The sequence below is a fragment of the Vombatus ursinus genome, unplaced genomic scaffold (genome assembly GCF_900497805.2).
Source record: "Vombatus ursinus unplaced genomic scaffold, bare-nosed wombat genome assembly UNPS02014770.1, whole genome shotgun sequence".
NCBI classification, from domain to species: Eukaryota; Metazoa; Chordata; class Mammalia; order Diprotodontia; family Vombatidae; genus Vombatus; species Vombatus ursinus.
The window spans coordinates 33209580-33236943 of NW_020954548.1; the positions used below are offsets into that span (position 1 = coordinate 33209580).

The 27364-nt window shown below is 40.9% G+C and overlaps 1 protein-coding gene across 8 annotated transcripts in view; it reads left to right on the forward strand.

Annotated features, from left to right (window-relative positions):
* Positions 1 to 26861, forward strand: part of ABCA3 (ATP binding cassette subfamily A member 3) — a 117410-nt gene extending 90549 nt beyond the window's left edge. For 5 of the 8 annotated variants that reach the window (XM_027862809.1, XM_027862806.1, XM_027862807.1 and 2 more), the window contains 13 exons: positions 238 to 541; positions 4916 to 5189; positions 5366 to 5570; positions 6461 to 6680; positions 7349 to 7507; positions 8828 to 9000; positions 12217 to 12345; positions 12617 to 12811; positions 16300 to 16487; positions 23042 to 23245; positions 23785 to 23984; positions 24913 to 24986; positions 25524 to 26861. In XM_027862809.1, coding sequence (XP_027718610.1) covers positions 238 to 541; positions 4916 to 5189; positions 5366 to 5570; positions 6461 to 6680; positions 7349 to 7507; positions 8828 to 9000; positions 12217 to 12345; positions 12617 to 12811; positions 16300 to 16487; positions 23042 to 23245; positions 23785 to 23984; positions 24913 to 24986; positions 25524 to 25652 — 2454 coding nt within the window. In that variant the 3' untranslated portion in view covers positions 25653 to 26861. The remainder of the gene's footprint in view (positions 1 to 237; positions 542 to 4915; positions 5190 to 5365; positions 5571 to 6460; positions 6681 to 7348; positions 7508 to 8827; positions 9001 to 12216; positions 12346 to 12616; positions 12812 to 16299; positions 16488 to 23041; positions 23246 to 23784; positions 23985 to 24912; positions 24987 to 25523) is intronic. The other 3 variants (XM_027862812.1, XM_027862813.1, XM_027862811.1) reach the window with 2 other exon arrangements.
* The last annotated feature ends 503 nt before the right edge of the window (positions 26862 to 27364 follow it).

Sequence of the window (27364 nt, forward strand, 5' to 3'; positions counted from 1 at the left end):
CCTCAAAGGAGAAATTATTCTCTTTTCTTTTCAATAAATACCTTGGACAGACATAAGCAGGTTGCACTGCTGAGACATGTCAGAACTTACCCAGCAAGGCTTCTCTTCAGAGTTATACTCAGTACCCTGTGTTTTCTTTCTACTGCTGAGCTGCAGTTAAATCTTAAATGGCCAAGTATCTGGAGTGGATTGACCTGTCAACCATTTAACTCCAAGTCTGTCGTCCCTTTCTCGTAGTTCTACCTTCACTGCCAGCAGTTCTGCGCCATGTTCACAAAGAAGGCCTTGTACAGCTGGCGCAACTGGAAGATGCTGGTGGCGCAGATCCTTGTGCCCCTGACTTGCATCACATTGGCCCTCATGGCCATAAACTACTCTTCAGCGATTCGGGATGACCCCTTCCTGCAGCTAACCCTGGACCAGTATGGTCAGACAGTTGTGCCCTTTTCCATCTATGGAACCTCCAAGCTGGACCAGCAGCTTTCAGAACGCTTTAAAGATATGCTGCAGGCTGAAAAACAGGTGCCTCGGGAGGTGTTAGGTAAGTGCTGCTGGTGTCCGAAGACCTGTCTACCAGGGGCCAGGAAATAAAGTTGGGATGTGTACCGTGTCATCTCACAGAAGAGAAATCATGTAGAATTAGCAGGGAACATAAACAGCCTTCAGACTGATAAATTTCAGGAAAGTGGAAGTGATGATAATATTAACTCATGTTTTTGTAGGGTTTGAGGTTTGCAAAGTACTTGCTTCACAACTACCCTGTGAGGTAGATAATACAATTAATATTATCCTTATTTTATAGATGAGGAAATGGAGGTCCTGTGGTCACACAGCTGTTAAGTGTCAGAGCCAGAATTTGAGACAAGTCTTCTGACTCCTTGCCCAAAACCCTTGCACTCCGCCTTGTACACTTTGTGCAAGGATGTACATATTTATAAGTACTAAACTTTGTCTTTATGTGCTATTTGGGAATGTGATGTTAAGAACCATTTAAAAGTTAAAAGCATAGCTCTTTGCTAATAAATTTGAGAATCTCAAAGAAATTTATATTTATTTTTAAGAAATGTGAAAGAACAAAATTAACAAAACAAGTGACCGACATCAGAAGGAGAAATTAGACAATCCTTTAAAGAGGTGCATGTCTATATCCTGGGAAGCAGGAATGGCTTTGATATTCATACCAAACACTAAAATGATTGAAAGAAAAAATAATCAACCAATAATAATAGACCAATAATAGACCAGTGCAAAAATACTAAGTAAACATTTACTAAATTAGTAAAATACTAAATATAACATTTTTTAATTTATCACAACCAAGCAGAATTTATAACTAGAATAGGATGATTTAATATCAGAAAATATTCAACATAAAAAGAGAAAAATTAAAAGCTATATGATCATTGAAAGGTTCCATAGTATAGTAAAAAGAGGACTGAATTTGTCATCAAGGGACCTGTGTTCAAATCTTGAGTCTACCACTAACTACTTGTGTCATTCAGCTTCTGGCTTCAGTTTCCTTATCTCTAAAATTAAGTCCACAAAAATCACCTTCACCTCCAACAAGAATCAAGGAAAACTGATAAAAAGAGAAATGCCCCTAATAATAACAACCAAAGGAAGGAATGAAGGAGGGAAGGAAGGCTGGCTTATCTCTGGAATTATCCAGATGAAACAAGCACATCAGTAAACAGGCTTTTAGTAAGTGCTTACTATGTGCCAGGAGGGTGTATGGGGTGTTCAGGAAGGACCAGCGTCTCTGGTGTCAGGACTTGCTGTGCCTTTTCAAGGCTGCTCCATCTTCACCCCAGTTTCACCTGTAGCTCCACAAAGCTGTAGCATGCGCGGTGGCCACACCCCAGTAAACCATCTGGGTAGGTGGGCTAGGCTGAGGGTAACCTGTTGGTGAGGCCAAGGATGTGACGACTTCCCCTGGTGGAATGGGCAGATGAGAACAGAGTTCCAATGGCCACGAAGGTGGCTGAAGCAAGTGCCACGGAGCACACAGAGCTTGGTCAGACTTCAAAGATGCCAAGGTTATCCACTGCATCCCAGACAATCGCCAGTCATCCTAATTTTTGTCATGCCTGTGGACTTCAATGACTGGAAGAGAGAGTGGGGCTGAAGACTTTGTGTAACTCTGCCTCACTTAAATCCAATTCATGGGCAAGTCAAGACATCACCCTATGATGTCATTGGTCCTCTTTGAAACAAAGGATAAACAACATGTTCCAGGCACTGTGCTAAGCTCTGGAACTATAGATATAGACAAAAAGAAAGACAGTCTCTGACCTCAAGGTGCGTACCTTCTATGCGGGAAGTGGGAGTGGGGGCCAACAGAGACAAAAATCAAGGTACTCAGTGCAGGGGTATGGTTCAGAAATCCAGAAGTCAAGGACAGAGTCAAGAGGGGAATGAAGGCTGGTTTGGGCCCCTCCACAAAGGGGAGCCCCTAGGAGGGACTCACCAAGGGGAAAAGGGGCTGGGGCTTGCACAGGATTATTCCAGGTTAAGAAGGCTGCAGAAGTGGTTGGATGTTCCAAGGTGAAGAGGCCCCCAGCCCCAAGGGAAGTTCAGGATGAAACAGCAGCAGAGGCATGGTTTTGAAATCTGGAAGTCAGGAACTGTGCCAGAGCGGGCATCAAATGTTTAGACATTGGTTTATCAAGACATGCAAATGACATGAAAACAACCTCAAACTGATTTTTACAGATGTAAAGGAGGAGCTGAACAAGAAAGAGCTTGTTCATGGGGGAGTTGAGCAAATATGGTAAAAAATGTCAGTGCTTCTCAAACCACAGCTTTGACACAATGCCAGTCAGAATGCCCATAGACTATTTCATAGAATCATATGAAATCATAAGTTTCCTATGGAAAAATAAATGAGAAAAAATATCAAAAAAACCACGAAAAAGAAAGCTAAAAGCAAAATGCCGCCTTTTTCTCTTAGTCTTTTACTGGGGAAGGTGAATGAGATGCCTTGGTATGATTTAGTGTCTTTGAGGCATCGCTTAAAGTATTGAGTGAAAATAAATATTTTACATTTTGAAAGGTAACAGTTCAGCAGCCTTCCCTAGGCATCCAACTGCTTTCTTTTGCCTCCCCAGTACAGAGGTTCAATTAGGTATCCCCAACTGATCATCAGGGTCTTTGGGCTTTTCCTGGTTGATGTTCAAATTTTTCATTGCTTATATTTACAGTACCTGCTGTGCATACACACACACATGCGTGTGCACACACACATGCGTGTGCACACACACACACACACACACATCCCTTTTGATGATCATAAAAATAGGAGGCATCTCATCCGAAAAAGGTTGGGGATCCTAAGTTTAAAACATTAATCCTGCTCTTGTCTGTGTTGATGTTTGTAGTAACCTGTGAGTTTTTCACATGACTTGCTATTTAGCAAGGTCATTCTATACCTTTGTGTAGTTCATTTAAAAAAAAAAAAGCTTAAATTCCTATTAAATCTCTCAAGTTCCAGCCTGTCAAGATGACTTTGGATCCTGGTTCTGTCATCCAGCACCAGCTATCCCTCATAGTTTTGGTGTAGCTGCAGATTTTGGTAGGCATATACTCTATATTTTTATCATTATTGATAAAAAGTGTTGAATAGAATAGTGCTAAGGTCAGAGCCCTACCCAATGCCACTAATTACCTCCATTCATGTTGACATTGTTCAATTAAATTCAACAGGCATTTCTTCAAATAAGAGTTCTTAAACTCACTTATGAAACTATATTTTTCCATGAACTCAAGCTCTTGACCACACTGGTTGCCGTGACCTAGATGTTTCTCAAGTTTAACAGTGCCTTTCCTAAAATGTAGTACACATTTTGTTATTCTGTTATTCTACCTTCAAAGGATCTCTCCCATGTGCCCTCTTCTTCCCACTCCCATTATTACCATCATCTCTGACCAGGCTCTTATTGTCTCTTGTCTCCATTACTGCATAATAGCCTTCTAACTGGTATCTTTATCTCTAGTTCCATAACCCTTCTAATCTGTTCTTCACACTGATGCCAGATTAACCATCCTCATGTACATATCCAGTCATGACACTGTGTTGCTCAGAATGTCAGTGATGTATTATTTTTGTTGTTGAGTCATTTCAGTCATGTCTGACTCTTTGTCATCCCATTTGGGGTTTTCTTGGCAAAGATACTAGAGTGGTTTGCCATTTCCTTCTCCAGATCATTTTACAGATGAGGAAATTGAGGCAAAGAGAGTTAAGTGATTTGCCCAGGGTCATACAGCTAGTGTCTGAGGCCAGATTTAAACTCAGAAAGAAGAGTCTTCTGACTCCAGGCCAGGCACTCTGTCCACTCAGCCACTGTATCCTATTGCTTATCAAATAGTCTCAGTGCCTTAGTCTGGCATTCAGTAACCTCCAGAAAATACACCACTAGCCAATAACAACATTATTTCATATTTTTCCCCTTTTTGTACTCCTCCCTCCAACATGTCTCATGATTGGGACGGACATACCTCAATGTCCTTACTTGTGTTATTCCCTAGATATGGAATGCCCTCCCATCCCAGGCACTCTTCCCTCATCACTCACTGCAAGCCTACTGATACTTTAAGACAGTCCAAATGCCTTCTCCTCCATGAAGCTTTCTCCAGTTCCTCCCATCAAAAAGTATCTCTCCTCAGAACTCTAGTAGCACTTGATACCTTTTGTATATTCTATGTTCTGTGTATTGTAGTCACGTGAGGACATCTCTCCTCCCTCCACACACACACACACACATATGCACTCTTATCTTGTAAGCTCTTTGAGAGCATAAATTCTATTTAACATATCTTTGTATCTCCTTCGGTACTTAAAATAAGGCTTTGCATTTGGTAGGTGCTTAATAAATATCTATTTAATTGAATTTAATTGCCTGTTGCTTCCCCACACAAGGTGATTTGGAAGACTTCCTGATTTTTAGGGCCTCGGTGGAAGGTGAAGGCTTTAATGAACGATGCCTTGTGGCAGCTTCCTTCAAAGATGTTGGAGAGCAGACTGTTATCACTGCTCTGTTCAACAACCAAGCCTACCATTCTCCAGCCACTGCCCTGGCAGTCGTGGACAATATTCTGTTCAAGCTGCTTTCTGGCCCCAGTGCCTCCATTACTGTCTCCAACTACCCTCAGCCCCGAGGTGCTAGCCAGGCCACGACAGAACAAGCCAACGAGTAAGTACATGACCCTTGGTTTCACCCAGGGCCTAGGTTTTCATTCCATAAGCCCGGCTGGTTTTAACTTTTTTGTTAGTAGGTCATGTTCTGGAATGTAGCTGCTAAGGGGGATTGCTCTTTTCTTCTATCTAGATGTACTGAGAGCTCTCTTCTACCCATTCTGTCTCCTGCAGGGGCCACACAGGATTTCACCTAGCTCTTAATTTGCTCTTCAGCATGGCTTTCTTGGCCAGTACATTCTCCATCCTGGCAGTCATTGAAAGAGACATGAAGGCAAAGCACATCCAGTTTGTCAGTGGAGCCTATGTTGTTCACTTTTGGCTTTCTGCCCTGCTGTGGGATCTTCTAACTTTCCTTATCTCCTGTTCCCTGCTGCTGGTGAGTATTGAATAATATGTTGGTTGAAACCCTGTCTCCCATACATTGCAGGAGATTTATTTTTATTTTTATTTCCTTTTTAAGTGCTTTACTTGATGCCCTTTTCTTTTTTTGAATATGGCTGTTCCAATGACTACCCCCAAAATAGAACTTTTCCTTCTGACTAATAAATATAATAAAGCTAAACAAATCAGCACATTGACCATGTTTCTTAATCTGCACCCATATTCTATCACCTCTCTGCTATGAAGTAGCAGACTTGCCTTACCATCAGTCCTGTAACGTCACCACTGGACGTTGTGTTGTTCAGAGTTCCAAAGTTATTCAGTGTTGTTTTCCTTTACTTTATTGTGGTCATCATATAAATCCTTCTTCTGGGTCTTCTTAATTTGGAGCTTCTTCTCCTTTGGCCATTGGTACCCAGGCACTAATCCATCCAAGGAAATGATTGCAGATGAAGCAACATTAGAAACAACTTGCCTCAGTTTCCCAGGGTCTGCAGAAACATTAATCTTCTGTAGGCCTCAGTTCCTCTATTTTTTGTAGCCATTAAGGTGTCCCAGGTTGGTATTACTAGAGGAATCTTCACTAGTTAGAGCACCTCTGACTCTTTCCAAAGAGAAGAGAGGGAATGTCCTCTAACTAGGATAAAGGTCATCTTTAGACTTGTCATCGTTAGACTCCTTTAGTAAAGAGAACATGAGCACATCGGTTTCACTGCTGATGTGTCAGTTTTTATGGGAGACTAAGGAGTTGTGTATCTATTTTAAAAGGTACTTGAAACAGCATTTTATTGTTTTTTCTTCCTGATGTTGTTATGAGTTAACTTCTTGTTGCTTTTGTCACCCTCTTCTCCCCATCTCCCTTCCAAATATGTCTCTGGGATATAGGTGGTGTTCAGAGCCTTCGACGTGGAAGTTTTCACCCAGGATAACCACCTTGCAGATGCTTTGATGATCTTAATGCTCTATGGTTGGTCCATCATCCCCCTCATGTACCTAATGAGCTTCTTTTTTTCTGGAGCTGCAGCTGCCTACACCAGACTTAGCATATTCAACATCCTCTCGGGCCTTGCCACCTTTCTCATCATCAGCATCTTGCGTATGCCAGGTGGGGGACATTGAATTTGTCAGCATCCCTCCCCCAGCAGACACATAGTACTCCCTTCTCCAAATAATGAGCATATGAGGAGAAGTAGGCTCATGAATGGGCACCATCATTAAGAAGAAGACAGTTCCTGAGATATCAATAAAAGTCTCTGCTTTTCAAAAATCTTTTAGTCTGATGCTGGAGCTAAATCAGACATGCTGACATTGAGTTAGGAAAATAGGCTACTTGGGTGTAGCTACCTCATCATCCCCTTTTCCCATCCTGCAGTCACATAACTTTGGAAACCATTTTGGATTAGTACTTGGAGGAATTGTTGTTATTTCCTCTCTGACAACCTGTTTTCTCAAGTTTAAGGAAGAATGTTCAAGGGAAACTAGGAATGTACCTAGTGCTTTTAGGGCAGAGATAACTTCTGACTTCTGGGACTGAAGTAAGGCAGATTGACCATATGAGTGAAAGATACAAAGTTGAAGGGTTTGATAACCCTAGTCCATTTTGAGGAAGTTCCCAGAGTAACACTCTTGTTTTCACATGGAGTGAGGGGAAAGGAATATTGTTGTGTGGAGAACTTCTGTGGCTTCTGGGTTATTGCACTAGCCTCATTTGGCTGCCCTGGGGAAAGAGGGGTTTGCTGCACAGTAAACTAATCTATCACATTTCCATTACAGGGCTAAAATTGTTGCAACTCTCTAAAACCTTGGATATGGTTTTCCTGGTGTTGCCCAGTCATAGCCTAGGGATGTCTATCAGCAACTTTTTTGAAAACTATGAGACCAAGAGATACTGCACATCCTCTGAGATTGCAGCCCATAACTGCAAGAAATTTAGTGAGTATCCTGAATTCCCCTAGCCCCTGGTTTAGCAGTCCCTTTCTTATCATTTTTCATACTTAAAAGCAGACAGAGGATAAACGGGGGGGAGTTTATAATCTTCCTTGGAAGGAAAAGAGCTGGAGCATCCTCAGGAGACGCAGAAGTTATTTCTCAAACATGGAAGAACCTCTGTAAAGTACGTGGAGGTTTTGAAAGATGACCTAGGGAAAATTCAAGGTAGTCAGTGGCACATGAACTGAGCTACTCCAGGACAGTATTTTTCTTTCCCAAACCCAACGGGTACTCACCTTTACAGGCCATTGAGTAAGAAAAGCAGCATAGTATAGTGGATAGAGCACCAGATTTGGAGTTGGAAGACTTTTTTTGCCACTTATTATGTCGCCTTGGACAAATCATTACCCCTCTGTGGACCTCAGTTTCCTCATTTGTAATTTGAGAGTTTTTGGTCTAGATAGTCTTCCAAAGGACTCTCTCTTTTCTTGCTACCATGAAAACACTATGTGTTCTCGAGCCACGATGGGTTCCCTGGTACCTTCCATAGCTCAGAGGTGAGGCAGAGAATATGATGTATTATGAGCATCCTAGAGAAAGAGGAGGAAGGAAAGAGAATAAAACTGTTAATCAACCCTTGTTGTTTGGGTCTGCTTGGCTGCACATGGGCGTTGAGCTGACTATATTCTGGACCCACATCCATAAGCCATGGCCCCAAGAGACCCTAAGCTCTAGTTTCAAAGTTTCCAATATGGTAATTGGTTCAGTATTGGAGACCCACCTCTGGAGTATCCCTAAGCTCTAGTTTCTAGTGTAATGGTAATTCATAAATAAAGTGATGATAGTTTTGGGCTCCATATACACATGGTGGAAAATCTGTCATTCAGACTTATAACTTTAGGATACCTGGAAGCAACCAAGCAGAAGGCAGTTTGATATGAATGAAACCAGTAGTGTAATGATGGAGAAGAGGGAAAGGAAACACAGGGCTTCTTCCCTTCCCAGGAACCTAGTTAACATTGGCTGCAGTTCAGGTAGGTTGAGGCCTTTCTCTCAACATTTACCTTTTCCCCAAACCTTTCATGGCATGGCCACACTGAGTTTGCTACAGGGTAGGGAACTGAAGGTTAATAGGAAGCTGCATTAGCCAAATTATGGGAAGAATGACGTGGCCTTCCTGGGCCTCTCAAAGACACATGGGTCCCTTTTGGGGTAATCAGAAGGGAGTGACAGGGAGGTCTTTCCACAGTAAGTAAAAGGAAAGAAAGAAGCCATAGCACCCCAGGGTTTTAAAGTGAACACATATCCTTTTACCATCTCCAGATATTAAATACCAAGAGAATTTCTATGCATGGAAAGCTCCTGGGATTGGGAAATACATGACTTCTATGGCTGTTTCTGGCTTTGTTTTCCTCATTCTTCTATTCCTCATTGAGACTAACCTCCTTTGGAGACTGAGAACCTTCTTCAGTAACATCTTCAGGACACAGAATTGGGTGAGTAAGAAAACTATATGAGATTTCACTTCTATTCAGCTTTAAACTGGATAAAGGAGATAAATCTAGCCATCTTTCCTGAAGAGAAAAAATAAATTTGAATCAGATTTAGCCGATGCACCATAAGTTTATCCCTATAGCCATGAACATTGTATAACTTCTGCCAATCTGAAAATAAGGTTGGCCAGGGACGTGATTTTAAACTCCATTTTCCATGATGATACTGTTTTAAATCCATAGGCTATCTGCAGGGCCAGGGAATGGTACACAAGATATTATTTTTAAATTTCAGCAAAGTGCTATTCCAGAAAAACAGATGCAATTTCCAACAGACCAGATAAATGAATCTCTGTGCCTTAGAAGCTATCAGAAAAGAAAGTAATCTGTCTCATCCCTTCGAGCAGTAAGCTTACTCATTCATATGTGCTCTGGTGTTCCCTTGACTATCTTGAATACTTTCTCCCTTTCAAAGTCAAACTCTCAGAAAGGTTTGGCACCTTCCTTATCTGAATTTAATCACTTCCTCTTCACACTTCCAGCTGGTTTACATCTGCTTCCACTCATCTGAAACTACTTTCTGTAAGTTTACCAAAAGTGCCTTAACTGTTCAATCCAATGGGACTTATTCAGCTCACATTCTGCTTTACTTCTCTGCAATTTTTGACACTATTGATCCCTTCTTCCTGGATACTTAGTCATCCCTAAGTTTTCATGCTGCTTGTCTCTCCTGCTTCTACTCCTCTCTGATTACTCCTCATTCTGTTTTACAAGATCATCATCTGTGTCCCACCCCCTGTTTCCCTAGGCTCTGACCTTATCCCTCTTTTATCATCTCTTTGTAGATGATTCTTAGATCTATCCTAGGTATATATCCTGGATATATATCCTACCCTTGGCTCTTCCAAGCTCTAGGTCCATATCACAAGAAAAGTTACAAAATTATTTACACTCTAGCTAGCAATCTCACTATTGGGTTTATATCTCAAGAAAGTTATTGAAAATAAGAAAGGATCTATCTGTATAAAAATAGTATAGTATATATAAGCACTGTACATTGTACCAATATTATAATGTGTAGTAGTGATATTCGAAACAGCAAAAAATTGGAAACAAGCAGTGAGCCCATCAATTTGGAAATGACTAAACAAATGGAGATATAAGAATGCAGACATAATAAAGAGTAATGAATATGTAGAATCCAGAAAAAATATGGGAATGAAGTTATGCAAAATGACCAAAGCAGAACCAAAAGAAAAACATGAACAATTACTACACTGTTATAAATGGAGACTACTTTACCTGGCAACAGTGTTAATCAAAAATGTTGACTAATATTGGTGTTAACTTGGAAGGCACATACTCAGTCTTTCTTTTAACAAATGGATAACTGAGAAAGCTTAAGTTTGCAGGTACTATCAATCACAATTAATTTTTATGCTGTTTTGCTTACCTGTTTTCAGAGATAATGTATGCTGGGAGATTCAGTTTTGAGTGCACTGGGGTTTTGTATGATGTGTCCAAACAAAATTTATCAACAAACCTCATAGAGTTTCACAAAATCAAGTCACCACAACAGAATCTTTATTTCCCACTATTATCTATAAGCCCAACGGAAGGGGAGGTCTTTTCTTTCACTTATGGATTCAACCTTCTTCCTGAGACCAAGACTCCCAACTGCTAAGAAAACTAGCCTTTCTCTAAAAAAAATAATAATAATGTTTTAAACTCCTATCTCCCCAAGAAAAAAAGAAATACATAATCCATGATACCAACATACATAGTCAAGTAAAACAAATCCACAACTTTGCCATGTCCAAAAATGTGTGTCTCATTCTGCACCTTGATTCCATTATCCATCTGTCAGAAAGTGAATAGCATTAGTCCTCTGGAGTCATGGTTGGTCATTGCATTGATCAAACTTCTCAATTATTTCATCATTATTTATTTATTTATTTGTAATATTGTTGTTATTAATACCTGGTAATACTCACTTCACTCTTGCGTCAGGTCATGCAAGACTTTCCAGATTCTCCACAGTGGTCCTTTTTGTCATTTCTTATGGTACAGTAATATTCCATTGCTTTTATATGCCATAATTTGTTCAGCCATTCCCCAAGTGATAGGCATCCTCTTTGTTTCCAGTCCTTTGCTACAACTGAAAGCTGATATTACTATTTTTGTACTGATGGATATTTTTCCTCTTTCTTTGATCTCCTTGGGGTATAAGCCTACTAGTAGTATTGCTGGGTCAAAGCATATGCATAATTCAGTGACTTCTTGGAAATACTTTTAGACTGATTTCCAGGATGGCTGGACAAATTCACAGCGCACTAGTGAGCCTCTCTCTGTGGAGTTCCCCCAACGATGGTCTTTTTCCCTTTTTGTCACCTTTGCTAGTCTGTCTGATTCAAATGGCACGGAACCTCAGAACTGTTTCAGTTTGCATTTCTCTATTAGTGACTTGAAGCATCCTTCCATGTGCCTGTTGATAGCTTGGATTTTTTTCATAAGAAGCTTGCATCTTTATGTCTTTTGGCCATTTATCTATTGAAGAATAGCTATTAGGGGAATATTTGAATCAATTTCATATATGTCTTAGATATCAGACCCTTACTGGATCTGCTGCAAATTGCTTTTATTGCTGCAAATATTTTTCCCAGTTAATGGTTTCCCTTCTAATTTTAACTGAATTTATTCTGCTTGTGCAAAAACTTTTCAGTGTTACATAGTCAAAATTGTTGATGATCTTCTCTGTCCTTTACCTGGTCATGAACTGAAAATGCCCTTTATTCAGCGGATTACTCCTGGGGTTTTGTTCTTAGAAATGTACCACTCTGTTTCTTTTCTAAAATTTTCTCAATACATTTGCAATTGAACATGAGTTATTTCCTCAATTTCATCATCATGATTGAGCCTAATTTCTGATATCACTTTGTCCTTCTGGAAAGCAGCAGATTATATGTATTTGCATATTTATGTGCATATACATACATATATGTGTGTATATATATACATATATATATATGTATAATCTGAGGGAGGGCTAAGAAATTCCTGAAAAGTCTTCTCCAGAAAACACTGTATTTTTTTTTATATTTCTGAAGACCTAACGTCCCTATTACCCTTCAGATCCTGCTTTTCTAACCCCCTTCTAACCCTAGTTGAGCCAGACATCTTCAAGGTATTTACATTTTAATCCTTGTCTCTGGAACCCAGGCACAGATGCATATCCAATCATCAATGATTCCGAAAGACCAAGATGTAGAAGATGAGAAAAAGAAAGTCTTAGAATCCCTACCAGAGCTGTTGCTGAATACCCCACTGGTTATTAAGGAACTGACAAAGGTAAGGCCAGATTACAGTCATTGTTGTCCTGGTCTTTCCCAACTACAGCATGTCAGATATGTCATTAACTTGGAGCAACTGGTTTCTAAAATGTATGTGTGTTTTCTTTATACATCTAAGGAGTAGTAACCTGGGATGAAGGGGAATGGCACTTGTATTACATTCCTAGGAGATGGAGCTTGTGTTTATTTCTTAAGGGTCTGCAGCCCCAATTTTCACAATACAGACAATGGTTCCTCAATCTGTGGGTTCTCTGTTGGATACATCTTAGGTGTACAGCCAGAAGGTGCCCTTCCTAGCTGTGGACAGAGTCTCCCTCACAGTCCAGAAAGGGGAGTGCTTTGGACTGCTTGGTTTCAATGGGGCTGGGAAAACCACCACCTTCAAAATGCTGACTGGAGAAGACACAATTACCTTTGGAGATGCTTTTGTTGATGGCTACAGCATCATCACTGACATAAAAAAGGTAAGATTTTCCCAGGAGGACAGAGTGCCCTAAGATGAATGTGGCATCATAAAAAAGAACTGAAAGTGCTAATGGAGGAATCCATTTCATCTGCTGCTTTTTGTGGCATCAAACTTTAGTAGGTCGATACAGGCAATGTTCTCACTCTGTTTCTTGGCAGTCTTTTAGGCAAATAGATTTTTCCAGTCAACTGATGAATCAGTAAACATTTAGTAAGCACCTGTAACATTCTAGGCACCATGCTAGATGCTGGTAGGACAGAGACAGGAGGTGCTGCAGTCTAGCCCAGAGGGAGAGGGGTAGAGAGGGAGAAACAGGTGCCTATATGAGTAGATGCAGGATAGTTTTGGGGGAAGGCACTAGCATCCAGGAATTTAGGAAAGGGTAGATAAAAGATATAGAAGATAGTGCTTGAGCTGACCTCTGGAGAAAACTTAGGATTTTTAGAGGTAGAGGTGAGTAGGATATGCCTTTCAGACATGAGGTATAGCCAGTAAAAAGGCATGGAGAGGGGAGAGCCTTCTTATTTATATACCATCCCTCACTGAAAGTCCCTAATTACCATACTTTAAGCCATTAGCTAGAAATCCAAATCTTTTTCTTTTTAGCCAGCTGTTTAGGTCCCAATCTGCCTCTCTTCTGAATGCCCAGCTTTCAGTTGGCACAAATAATAAAAACACTTGTCTTCCTAAGTTTTTTGCCTAAGACTTCATAATCTTCAGCTAATGTTCTTTCTGGTAGTACCATTTATCACCAAATAAGTCACCCAGGTAAAGCCTATTAAGTTTGACAAGTGTCAGGAGGCTCTCTCTTTCTTGTTTGTTCAATCAGGAAAGAGCTGTCTTGGTTCCCCTCAGCAGCGAATCACCTGTCACCACCACTCATTTCCTCTTTCTCTGACTATTACTGCATGATTTCTCATCTGATGGCTTTTGTGGCTCTAAATCATCTTTCCCTGGAATCCAAGCAAGTGCTTTTTTTTGAAGATTCACAAAGCACTTTTTTTATAATGATTTATTTTTAAAAAAATTTAGTAAATAGTATTTTTCCACTTACATGTAAAGATAGCTTTCAACATTCATTTATAAGATTCTGAGTTCTGAAATTTTTCTCCCTCCCTTCCATCTCCCCTCCCCAAGAAGGCAAGCAATCTGATATAGATTATACATGTGCAATCATGTTAAACATGTTTCCACATGTTCCATAGAACAAAAGGGAAAAACCACAAAAAAAAGTGAAAATAGTATAAGAAGCTGCTTTCCTATGAGATGATCCAGCTACCCCTCCACATCTACTACTTAGCTCCAGATATTTAATGGGCCTCCTTCCTCCCTCCTTCTCTGTGTCTTATTCTTCCATCTTGCAGCCTCTTGTCACAGGGTAACGATTCCACATGCTTCTTCACGTAATTTTTCTTCTTTGTTTCGTCCCTGAAGGCATTCTTTCAGGATCACTTCATTTTCCCTGACAGCCTGGAGAGTTGACCTGCTTCTTTCAGCCCTTTGACCATCTCTTCTAGGGCAGAAATCAGCAGAGGTGTTACTTGGTATTGGCAAAAAAGCGTATTCCCTGAAGTTCACTGCAAATTTCTCCTTGCCCTCCATACTTGCTTAAAAGAAAGATCCTCAGTTCTTGGTCTTCTTGCTAATTAGCTGAGAGGGCTGCCTTCATGAATTAACTTCTGTGGTAACCTGTTCACCATCTCTGTTTAAGCACAATGCACAGGGAGCTCCTGACCAGGACTTAATTTACTGATGGGAGAGTCTATGTTTTCTGGAGGTTGGATGCTTCAGTTGGCAATGAATGCGTTCCCACTTTGTTTACAGAAATACTTCCTGGGTAGAAAACTAGTTTTCTCTTTCCCTTTGAATTCTAGATATCTTCTTATTCTTGCCTGGCTTCCTTGCTCACCAATAAGCACATAAGGTCTGTGTGAATAGCAAGCCTTTAAAGATGTGGTTTGAACCGAAGATTTTCGTGTAGGGTTGACATTTTGGGGAAGAACATGAGAGCTTCAGTTTTTTTGCCCACAGCCTTATTGACTTTGTTGTCTATCTCCAGACGTTGATTGGTCAGCAGTAGGTCCCAGGCCAAGCCCCACTTGGTCATTGTTTGGGCTTTTAATTGGCTCAGAGTGAATGTAAATAATAATTCTTTCTGTTTTGGCCAGAAACACTGAAGTTCTTCTCCCTCCCAGATTAATTTTTTTTTTTAACTAGGTAAAAGAGGCCATTCTTTGCCTCATTTCTTATCTAGCCTTCATCACTAAATGGGAATTGCCTCAGTCAAACTAAGACCTGTTAAAGACCTTAGCTTAAAAAGGCCAGGGTCTCCCACTGCATCCAGGACCATCTCCAGTGGTCCTGATCAATATCTGGCCACTGAAACCAGATGGCTCCAGAAGAGAAAGTAAGGCTGGTGACTTTGCACAGCCCTACCTCACTTCCAATTCACTTGCAACTCATGGCATCACCTTCCTGATGTCATGGTCCTCCTCAAGAACAAAGAAGAAACAACAACAATATATGCTAGTAGGATGGTATGTTACTATACTTCCTTGCACATTTCTAGGGCTGTGAAGGCCCACAAAGAAAATAAGCTATTCAAGTCATTTAATCCAACAACAAATGCTGTAGCATCTGGCTAGATTTGATTTTATTAGGTCCCAGAGTTTTTAGCAGAAATATCTTTAAGAGAGAAAGGGAGGGAAATTCTACTTGTCTGTTGCACTAAACATGTAGCACTATTAAGATGAAAAACTAAATTATAAAACTGAAGTTTGTCCATCTCACAAGCTGATTGGTTGCTAAATGCCATTACTGACATGACTAGTCCACGTTCCTAGACAGTCTTCTCTGTATCTGGACACCTCCCTTGTTCCCAGAGCCCTTTGACAAGCCTGAGTACCATTACACCCCAGGGCTGTATTTTCCTGCCTTTCTCATCCGTGTCTGTTTAATTGTAAACCCATATTTTGGGATGTAGAGCAGCTACCCTAAGAGCTTAGTGATGTTGATAACATCATTGAGCCAGGCAAAATCCTCCTGTGTGACTTTCCAATTGTAAATTTCTCTCAGTATTCTGTGCTGGACACACTCAGCTAGAATTTAGCAGAGATATAGACTGATGTTTTATAGAACATTCTGACCCTAGACTTCAGTCAACCCAAGGATAATCCTGAAAGGGAGACATTGGAAGGTGCCAATCCAATCTAGCTGGCTCCAGCTATAGGGAATGCAGGGAATTCTTTTTTTTTTTTTAAATTTTAATTTAATTTCATTTTAATTGCTATCCATTAGATAATAGTGGAGAACCCTGGAAAGGGAAATATTTGGGACAAATACTTCTCCTGGGTAGGGTCATGGATAGAAAGGCTTCCGGGTCCTTTTTCTTGACAGATTCTATAGCACATGCCTAGGATAGGGTTTTCTCATTTGATCACACCTTTCTACCTGCCCTCATCTCCTGGGGATTTATTATTGTTTTAGGTACGGCAGCGAATAGGCTACTGTCCTCAATTTGATGCCTTGTTGGAACACATGACTGGCCGAGAGACTCTGACCATGTATGCCCGGCTACGGGGCATCCCTGAGTGCCGTATTGGCAACTGTGTGAAGAATGTGTTACAGGGGCTGCTCCTGGAACCCCACGCAGACAAACTTGTCAAGACCTACAGGTAGGCGTCTTCATTCACTTCCCTACACAGGGTGCCACATGTAGATAAAATGGCTTCTTCTCCACTGCAGTGGGGTGGCTCCCTCCTCAGTAGAGGGAATGGATGTTTCCACATTGGCCAGGCCACTATCAGTGAGGCAGCCTCGTAAATAACAGTGATGACTACTGACAGCTGGAGGGCCACTCAGGGAACAGGGGGAACTGTTCCTGTGGCCTGGTTCGTCACCATTGCATACTGTCAGGCTTGCCATACAGGGACTGGCCCTTGTCTCAGAGTATACCTCACATCTTCCTTTGTTATATAGGATTTGGGGGAGAATATGTACAAGATTAACATGGGATCTTCTAGAAGGTGTTGGGAGGGTGGGGTTTTGTGTGTGTGTGTGTTTGTGAAGGTTGTGAGCTGAAATAATGGAAGGAAAGCCTTCATCATGATTTCATGAATCCATTAAAGCTGAGGCATCACATATGGGGCCTGCATTAAGGCTGCAACATTCTGGAGTGAGGCCCAACCAAATCAAAAGTGTAATTGGGAAATATCTAACTAAGTCTATAAAAATACAATAGAACATAAGTAACATGGATATGTGATTTTCTAAGTCAGTATGTAGCCTACAGGGATCTTTATGTAGACACCGGCTGCATTGGATTTTTTTGTTTGCTTTTCCCTCAGGGAATCCTCAGAGTCTGATTTCCTTTATCTGTTATCTAATTCTATTCTTTCTCCTCATCTATCTTGTTTTATTGTGGGTTTGAAGCTCTGTTTTATCTTTGTTCTTAATGATTTTCTGCTTATTTTCCAGTGACATATTCAGTCATCTGTATTTACCAGTTTTTGTTGCTCATTATTGCCTCCCACATTCTTTTGGGAGACTTTAATATATTTACTTTAAATATAGAAATTATCTGTTTTATCATATTTTTTCAACATTTAATGGACTTGTGATTTTGTTAGTATAAGTATGGAAAATTCTGACATAAGCCGTAACCCACGGCTTCAAAGACAGTTTGAGTTGCTGTGGCCAACAGTCCATTGTTTTGGGTTAAATCTGGCAATGGGTTTCTTTTAACTCAGGCTGATCCTCAGATGATAGACGTGACCACACCACACTTGAAGCCCATCCAACTTGCCATGATGAGTCATATCTTATATTTAGGAAGACCTGAGTTCAAATGCTGTTCCATACTTTCTCACTGTGTTACCCTCACAAGTGCCCCTCTGAGCCTGTTTCCTCCTCTGTCACATAGGAATAATAGTAGCACCTGCCTTAAGAGGTATTGTGAAGATCAAGTGACATGTATGTTACGCACTTGAAATCTTAATGTGCTATTTTAAAATGAGCTATAGCCTTTGAGAAAACACACCACTGTGATATATCATAGTGGGACTTTAATGGAGACTTGTATATTTCTTGGAAATATTCTAGTTTATCTATGTGCTGTATATTTTTTCTAGGCTCTTATTCTAGTTGGCCTATTTTTTAAGCATTTTTAAAACATTTATTTTTATCATATTTTATTTTAATATAATTTTATTTTATGTATCTAAAAGTATGTTAAAATTATGGAATTTTTGAATTATATTTTATTTTTTTCATTCAATAAAAATCCACCTTGTCTCCCTCCCATCTGAACTGCCCCCGCTCCAATTGAGAACAAAAGAAACACAAAACCCCTTTTATAAAAGCATATAGAAAAACAAAATTTCCACATTGGCCACGTCCAAATATATACATATATATATATGTATATATATGTGTGTGTGTGTATATGTGTGTGTGTGTGTGTGTGTGTGTGTGTGTGTATGTCTCATTCTGCACTCTCAGTCCTTCACCTCTTAATCAGGAGGTGGGATAGCATGTTCTTTCATTAGTCCTTTGGAATCCTGGTTGGTCATTACACTCATCAGAATTTCTTAATTCTTTCGAAGTTGTTTGTCTTTACTATATTGTTGTCATTATATACATTGTTCTTCGGGTTCTGTTCACTTTACTCCACATCAGTTCATACCGGTCTTCCCAAGTTTCTCTGAAACCATTCCCTTCATCATTTCTTACAACACAGTAGTATTCTGTCACATTTATATACCATAACTTGTTCAGCCATTCACCAGTTGATGGGTACACCCTCAGATTTCCATTCTCTGCCATCTCAAAAAGAGCTATAAATATTTTTGTATATTCTCGCAATTAGTTTTGTTAAGGATTACTCTCTCCCTTAAACTACCCTCCTTTTAATTCCCCCTTCTCCATTCTCTCCTTCTCCTATTATTTCCCCATTAAGTGAAATGTATTTCTGTACTCAGCTCTGTGTGTGTGTGTGTTATGTGTATGTGTATGTGTATATATATGTGTTTGTGTGTATGTGTGTATGTGGGTGTGTGTTTGTATTCTTCCCTCTTTTGATCAGTTTAGATGAGAGTGAGGTACAGGTGTCAGCCACTCCTTCTATTCTCTCCTCCTTGTTTTTATAGATTTCTACTTATGCACCCTCATTAAGCGAAGTAATGTTCCCTAACCTTCCTTTCTCATCCCTCACCAACCCAACACAGTCCCTTTTCCCTCTTTCCATTCTTCTTGGAATGCTGTGTCTTGACTTTCAACACCTAACAAAACCATTCCCAGGCCCTCCGTAACCCCTGATGATGATAGAGGTCAGAGGGGACACACCCATATACTTTGTCCTCAGCCTGAAATAGAAGGTGGAGTGGAGGAGCTCTGGACTGAGAGTAAGAATCCTTGTATTTAAATCCTAGCTCAGCCACTTAACTGTCTGCCAAGTCAAGTCAGCCAGCATCTATGAAGTGCCTGCTGTGTGCTGAGCCCTATGCTAAGTGCTAGGGATACAAAGAAAGGCAGAAGTTCTTGCCCTCCGCAAGCTCACAGGAGAGAGAGCATGCAGACTGCTACAGGCAAAACATGCTACAGAGGAGAAACGGAGGAGAGCGGAGGGAAGGCACCAAGATGAAGTAGGAAGGCTGGGAAAGGCTTCTTGAGGAAGTTGGGACTTGAAAGGAGCCAGGGAAGCCCTTGGCTACATCCCTCTGCTTCTCAGGTGAAGTTCCCTTCTCTTGAAAGTGAAGGGGGTGAGCTAAACGATCTGTAAGGGCCCTTTAGTTCTCTCTGGATGGGGCAGCTAGGTGGTACAGTAGATAGAGCTCTGGCCCTGGAGTCAGGAGGACCTGAGTTCAAATCCAACCTCAGACACATGACACTTACTAGCTGTGTGACCCTGGGCAAGTCACTTAACCCCCATTGCCTCACCAAAAAGCAAAACAAAATAAAATTCTCTCTGGAGCAGAGGTGGTATTTTCAGTTCAAGTTGAAAGCTGGCAAACATCACTACACAAGATTTCTTTTTTTACATTGAAATGCGTTTTTGATTTTTTTTAAAGGAATACTCCATTGTGCAAGATAACTTAGAGTACAGAGAGACTTTTCTTGCGTCCCTTCACCTCTTTTAAACTGAGATACCAACCTGCACTTTGAACCTAGATACACATTCTATATTCGCAAGTCATTGCAGACTTTGCCTTGCTCTTCCTTGTTGATCAAGATACCAGGTCCTTGTCTTTCAGACAGTTTGTGACCTTTCATTAATATCTTTACAATCCTTTATAACCTCTTGATTACTTGATAACAGGCAGTAACCTATAGAGAGGAGAGAGGATCAACATACCTACCATAGGGTCAGAAAATCCTGGGTTCAAGTTCTGCTTTAGACACAAACTGGCGGTATGTTCATGTGTAAATCACGATTCCAGACAACTCTTAGTCTTTAGACAATTAGGTTCAGAGGAGCTGCTGATCTACAACAAGAGGGAGTTTACACACTGAGAGTTCACCACACTTATAAAATTACAGGTCCAAATCCCTCCAAAAAACCAACAATCTGGCCGCCACACCCAACTCCCTTTCCCTTCTCTCGTTAATCATTTGTCTTACCACATTGTGTTACTTTTCCTTACTTACAAACTACCTCCTTCTCCTCTATCCTTTTCCTCCTTCAGATTGAGCTCTTTATGTTCAACTTGTCTTGTTCTTCAACTTTTCTTCAAATTCTCCAACATTTCTCTGTCCCAGATTCAGTCTCTGAGCTCTTCAAATCACTTTCATGGTCTCCTTTTCTTAACTCAGATTGAGTATTTCTCCAGCCTCTTAAATTCAAGTCAACCTACTATGTGCCAGGCACTGTGCGAAGTGCTGGGGATACAAAGAAAGGCAAAAACCAAAACCAAAGTCCCTGACCTCAAGGAGCCCACAATCTAATGGGAGGGACAACTATTCAAACAATTATGTACAAATAAAATGTATTCAAGCTAAAATGGAAAAGCTCTAGGAGAAATGGCACTAAGATTTTGGATTGGGAAAGGTCTCTTGTAGAAGGTGTAATTTTAGGTGAGTCTTAAAGAAAGACAGGAGGTGGAGACGTAGAAGGAGAGCATTCCAGATATGGGAAACAGCTAATGAAAAGGCCTGGCATTGGAGTCAGGAGATGGAGCATCATATGACTTGAAAGATAGGAAGGGGCCAGGTTATGAAAGGCATTAGAAGCCAACCAGGGGATTTTATATTTGATCCTGGAAGCAATAGGGAGCACTGGACTTGATTGGAAACGGGGAGTGAAAAGGATTTAGGAAGTTCAGTTAGACAGCCAAGTGGAGGATGGACCTGAATGCAGAGAGACTTGAGGCAGGGAGACCAACCAGCTGGCCATTTAATAGTCCACGTGTGAGATGATGAGGGCCAGCACCAAGATGGTGGAAATGTGAGAAGAGGGTGGATTCAAAAGATATTATGAAGGTAGACATGACAGGACTTTATAACTGATTGGATATGGGGGAAAGGAGAAAAGAGAGGGAGGAATCAGGGATGACACTTTGGTTACAGGCCTGGATGCTTGGAAGGATGGTGGTACCCCTCAATAGTAATAGAGAAATTAGGGAAAAAGGAAGGTTTGAGAAGAAGGATAACAAATTCAGTTTTGGACATGTTGATTTTAAGATAGCTACAGGACATCCAACTGGAGATGTCCAGTAGGTATTTGGAGTAGGGACTGGAGGTCTCAAGATATATAAAGGCTGGACAAATAGAACTGAGAATAATCTGAAAAGAATTAGTAGTTGAATCCATGGTAGCTGTTGAGATCACCAAGTGAAATAGTATGGTGGGAGCAGAAAAGAAGGCCCAGGACAGAGCCTTGTGCCATACAACCTTCCCCTTAAGAAGAGGGAATTAGAGAATGTGGAGCAGTCAGATCCAAAGAGGAGGCATTAATGATTATGAATATGGAAACAGACCTCTAGTGGAGGATCCCGGGGATCTGTTCTTGGTCTGGCATTAATATTTTTATCAGTGATTTAGGTAAAGATGTACTTGATACTTTTATAAACGTTGTAGATGAAATAGGGAGGATTAGTTTTGGGTCGTGTTTTGTTTTTTTTAAGTAAACAGTGTAAAAAGGAAATTCATGGTTTTTTATTGAATCCTCTTATGTTATTCTGTGTAAATGGAAATGTTTCTTTTTTTTTGTCTTTTTGTATTTAAGTGCAAAATGAGTAAAAATTTTTTTAAAAGAAAAAAGGAAAGAAAGAAGATAATACTACTACCCCATTTAAGTGATAGTCTGAATAAATTGCAATTCCATGGGTATATTTCAATAGATTTTGACAAAATTATAGTAAAAGTTAATATGGAAAAACAATAGGACAAAAATATAAAAAAACTGTGTTTGAGATAATTGGGAATTTTTTTCCAAAATGTTTGCCTTTTCATCTTAGTTTTTGTTTTTCTCTTGTGTATTAGTTTATTTTTATATAATCAATTATTATATATTTTATATATTTATATAATCAGCTTATTACTGTTCATTTCTTCTGTTGTTTAAATAATTAAGAAAATTTTCCCATCTGCAATTGGGATACAAATACTATTCTGTTTTCTTAAAATATATTTTAAAAAATACTAAACTCTTTGACATCTTTGGAATTATTATATTTTGGAATATATTATTAGGTATGGGTATAAATTTATTTTTCTCTATATTCTCTATATTGGTTTTCCCTGTGCAATTTGCTGCATTGTTGTTTGTTTTCTATTGCTTCATTTTACTTGATTTGTCACATGTTAAACTCTTATAGTAATTTGAATATTCTTCTATGAGCCTCATTCTCTTCTAATAGTCTATTTTCTTATTTTAACCCAGTACCAGACCATTTTAACAGTTGTTGAAGTGATCTTTCCCTCATCTGGTCCCCTAACACTTTGTTCCTCTTATGTACTTATTATACTTTATATTTTATTTATCTATATATATCTTATCTCCCATAACCATATCATAAAGTCCTTGAAGGAAATTATATACAATAGGCTCTTAATAAATCATTTAAATAAATGAATGAATGCATATTTGGATAGTTATTTATATCATATAGTTTGTTAACTATAACAACGTCTAGCTGGGAGGTAGTTAAATTTATATCCTAATCACATATTCCCCTATCCCTCTGCTCCCCAGTGTCCTGAACTAGAATCTGGAATTTGTGTCTTTTTATAGTTTCCCCATTTCTTCTCTTCTCTTATGGCGTAGTGGTGGCAACAAGCGTAAGCTGAGCACTGGTATTGCCTTGATTGGAGAGCCATCGGTTGTCTTCCTGGATGAGCCATCCACTGGCATGGACCCCGTAGCCCGGCGCCTGCTCTGGGATACAGTGACACGAGCCCGTGAATCTGGCAAAGCCATCGTCATCACCTCCCACAGGTAGAGGAAGAACAGTGGGACGTGGTAGAGGTGGTAGAAAGAGCATCGGATTGAGGCAGGAGATCCCAAGATAGCAAATCATTTCCTTGGTCCTTGGTTTATCTTACTTGAAAATGAGGAGTTTAAACTGTTCTATAAACTGCAATAGGGACAAAGATGAGGGGTGGGGATAGGACTGAGGACATGGATTAGTACAGATCTCATGTGTGTTCATGGACCCCTTCATGTTAAGGAAGGGGGAAGGGTTATAAGAAACTGATCCCACTGGCAGGGGACTAGTCAGGCTCTTCCAAAAAGGGCTGTAGGAATGTGTGCTATGGGATGGAATAACAGTGGGAGAAATTTCCACCAGATTTGGGTGAGTGTTCCTTCCATTTCATTCTGACTGCTCTAACTCTAGGGATATATCACCATTCACCAGTCTTAGCTCAGGGCCTGCATTACCAAGCCTGCCCTCTGTAAAGATGAGAACCCAAACCTTCACTCTCTGAGAGAAGGATTCTCTAGTCCTTTCTCCCTCTAACCCCTTGACTTTTCAGCATGGAAGAGTGTGACGCTTTGTGCACCCGATTGACCATGATGGTGAATGGGCAGTTCAAGTGCCTGGGCAGCCCACAGCATCTCAAGAGCAAGTTTGGGAGTGGCTACACCCTCTTAGCCAAGGTTAAAAGCGACAGGCAAGAGGGCAAAATGGAGGCCCTGGAGTTGTTCAAGATGTTTATCAACCAGACTTTCCCAGGTACTGTAACTGAAAGCTTCCCCGTAGAGCCCCTGCCTAGACATGGAGTCTTCAGAAAGCAAGGGTGCTGGCATTGAGATTCTTACCAGTCTTATTTCAGCCCCTGTCGCATTTTCCCTCTCCCTGAGAAATCTGGTGATTTCTTCAGGTATCTGCAAACTGATTCTCCGTAGTCAGGCTTATTTTGCACACTGCCTGACACATGCTTTCATCTCCCTAGGGAACTAAAACTCACTGCTATTGGCAGACGCCGAACAGCCTTGAAAACAAAAATGCGTGTGTTGCAGAATTAAACTGCTTAGGGGCTTCCAAAGCCAAAGAGAAAAAAAGGATCCTCTGCTCTTTTATTAACGGCCCTCTACTCCCTCTGGTCACGTGGGCGTAACAGGGGAGCTCCTCAGCTGCAGCCTCTAGCAGGTTCACTCTGGATCCGGGCAGATTTCAGAAGGGCGGCAGGCCCCGGAGACCACAGATAAGGGGGTCATGTTACTTGATTCTCTTGTCTCTCCGCCGCCGCAAGAAGCGGGTGGAAGCATCTGCCCCTACACAGCACCGCCAGCGTTCCTCATTCCTCATTTCGCAAATTCGCCTTACTGACCAGTGCGCCTTTAATTTATAGAGAAACAGACAAAAAAGGCAATATGCCAGCCATAAACTCCTGGCGCAAGCGCACTGGGGGTGTTTACGAGCTAAACTCAAACGTTTACATTAACTATGGTTACATAATGATGTGTCAGCATAGAGCAGGCGCAGAGTGGTTGTTTATGGGCCATGATCCTGGGAACTTGTATCAAAACAAATCCATATTGCTTTACATACAATGGGCAATTGAATTGACTGGATTGTTAACACTGGGTGGAAAACTAACCCTGATGAGAAAGCTCTGCCCACTGTGTCCCTAACAGGAACTGTGTCTTTACCTTGGCAGGGAGCATACTGAAGGATGAACACCAAGGAATGGTCCATTACCACCTGCCCAGTAAGGACCTCAGCTGGGCAAAGGTGAGTGTGGCGAACACCTTCCCACTGTCAAGCTGTAGTAATGCTACCTCCAGCAAGGGGCACGCAGGGGGAATTAAGCAGTCATGGTGGCAGATGACGTGGCCTTTGGGCATCTGAAAATGTGGTCAGTCCTCCAGTTTTCCTGAGCAGTTAGTTTGTCCTTCCTCTGAAACTCACCTTGGCAATACAGACCAAGATTTCTTAGCCTCAATTCTCTTAAGATAATCTAAGTTCCTTGTAAATTAAGCAGAGCAATGTGCTTAGCACGTTTGCCCTTGAAAGCATGTCTTTCCCTGGAAATCTTAAAGACAGTACTTTGGGGGGAAACTCCTTTCTTGTCCAAAGACCCAGTAGTTTCATAACTTTTGGACATCCTGTCCTACCGAAGGCCATTATTTTCACATTGCGGGTGCTGGTGACGGAGTAAAGAAGCCTTTCCCTGTCAAGCCTCACTTTGGCCCCCTGGCATAAACAGAGAAGCAGTCCCTCTCTCCCATTAGGTGAAGGCCGTAGTAGTGACTCTGTGCTTTCCCACAGGTGTTTGGCATTTTGGAGAAAGCCAAAGAAAAGTATGGACTAGATGACTATTCCGTCAGTCAAGTCTCACTGGAACAAGTCTTCATGAGCTTTGCCCATTTACAATCTTCAGCAGAAGATGAACGGTGAACGGCAGCATCCACAAAGTTGGCTTGTGGGGGTACTTGTTAAGGGTTGTCACACAAATAATGACACCCGCTCACCACTTTTTATCCTGCACCTTTATTTTTAGTTGGTTCTTTTTCTGTTATGGATATGATAACTAAGTATCCATATTAACAGACTTTCATACTGCTCTCAGACTAGAGATGACGAGCATGCTCTGGACAGCAGAATAGGACCTTAGGGCTCATGGTGAATTTACTTGTGAATGTAGTCATTTAAGGCAACTCAGAGCCCTAAATACTAAGCCAAAACCCACAGTAGAGAAGCCCTCTAAGCAATGTGTCAAGGAGTAAGGTATTCAGGGAAGGAAAGGACAGTGCTAATCTTCACACTAGTCATTTGGCAGACCCCAAGATATCTGGCTCCATGGGAGTCAGTGGCCACCAGCATAAAGAGATTGATACACCACTGGAGTCCAGGAGTAAGGTGTGAAAGCAGGGAATTCTGCTTCTTATTCTCCAGAATGACCTGAAACTGTGACCCTGATTCTATTTAAGCAAAATACAAACTTGGGCAGAGACATGTATCAATTTTTCCAGGATGGTGACCTCTGACTGTTGCTCTGTGTCATAGGTGAATTAATTTGCCATTCACTTCTTGTGTTGGGGACCCATTTGTGGCAGGAGATGGTGCTTACCCTTCATAGTTTCTTCATCACCAATCCCTGCATGCCCCCAAGATGTGTTCATGTGCACGTGTGTGATGCTATCCCTGTGTCACATTAATCATGGTGGACAAAATATTTCAGTCTTTATAAACATAGCATACTGATTGGAGGTGAAGGTCAGAATATTGCGCTACAATGCCCCAGTCAGATGTCATCTGCAGGTCAGTGTTCAGTTCTGGGTGGCACCGCTTCTGTGGGATGATAACTAACTAGAGTTTGTCGAGAGGAGGGGGATTTGGAAATAAGCGAATGAACATAGCTGAGGAGGCATCAGTGTGCCATAGGTGTGGTTTGAAAATTGTATCTGCACAGTCCCCCAGTGAAAGAACATTCTTGATAAACCCTGTTTACTTTGTTATTTTCCTACAAAGGTGCTACTGCCTACCAGAGGCTTTGAGCCTTCAATGTAACACATGCGCCTTGACTTATTAAAAAATACCTACAGGCCACAGAGAACATTAAAAATATGTGCATTTATTTAAAAAAAAAAGTATTGTGTCATCAATTCTTTTCTGTGTCCCACTTGTTTTGTCCTGGGTGTTTCTACAGCTTCCCATACATCTAGTGCCAGTTTTGCAAATGAAGAATAGTAGAAAAAATGAGAAATGTTGAACCTAAAGATCTTAAAGGCTACCATGGCCACGTGTCCCTCCAGGAGAGATTAAACTTATTCTTTTACTCTTAAGGCAGACCAGGTATAATGGGTGGAAGTCACAAGGCCAAATTCGGCTTAATGTAAGGCAGAACCTATCCACAATGTAAGCTTCCCCACAGCTGTCTGAAGGCTGGATGACTACCAACAGGGTGGTAATAAGGACTCTGGCCCTGGGTGAAAGGCAGGACCTTTAAAGTCCCTTCCAACTCTGATTATAAGGTTGAATCAGGTTCATCTGTTGCAAGTTATCAGGGTACCTGTTAAACCTAACTGAACACTGCAGTTTGGTCCTGTATGTGGCATGGATCTGGCTTGATACAGGCAGCCAGGATCCATGGCCCATAAACACCAACA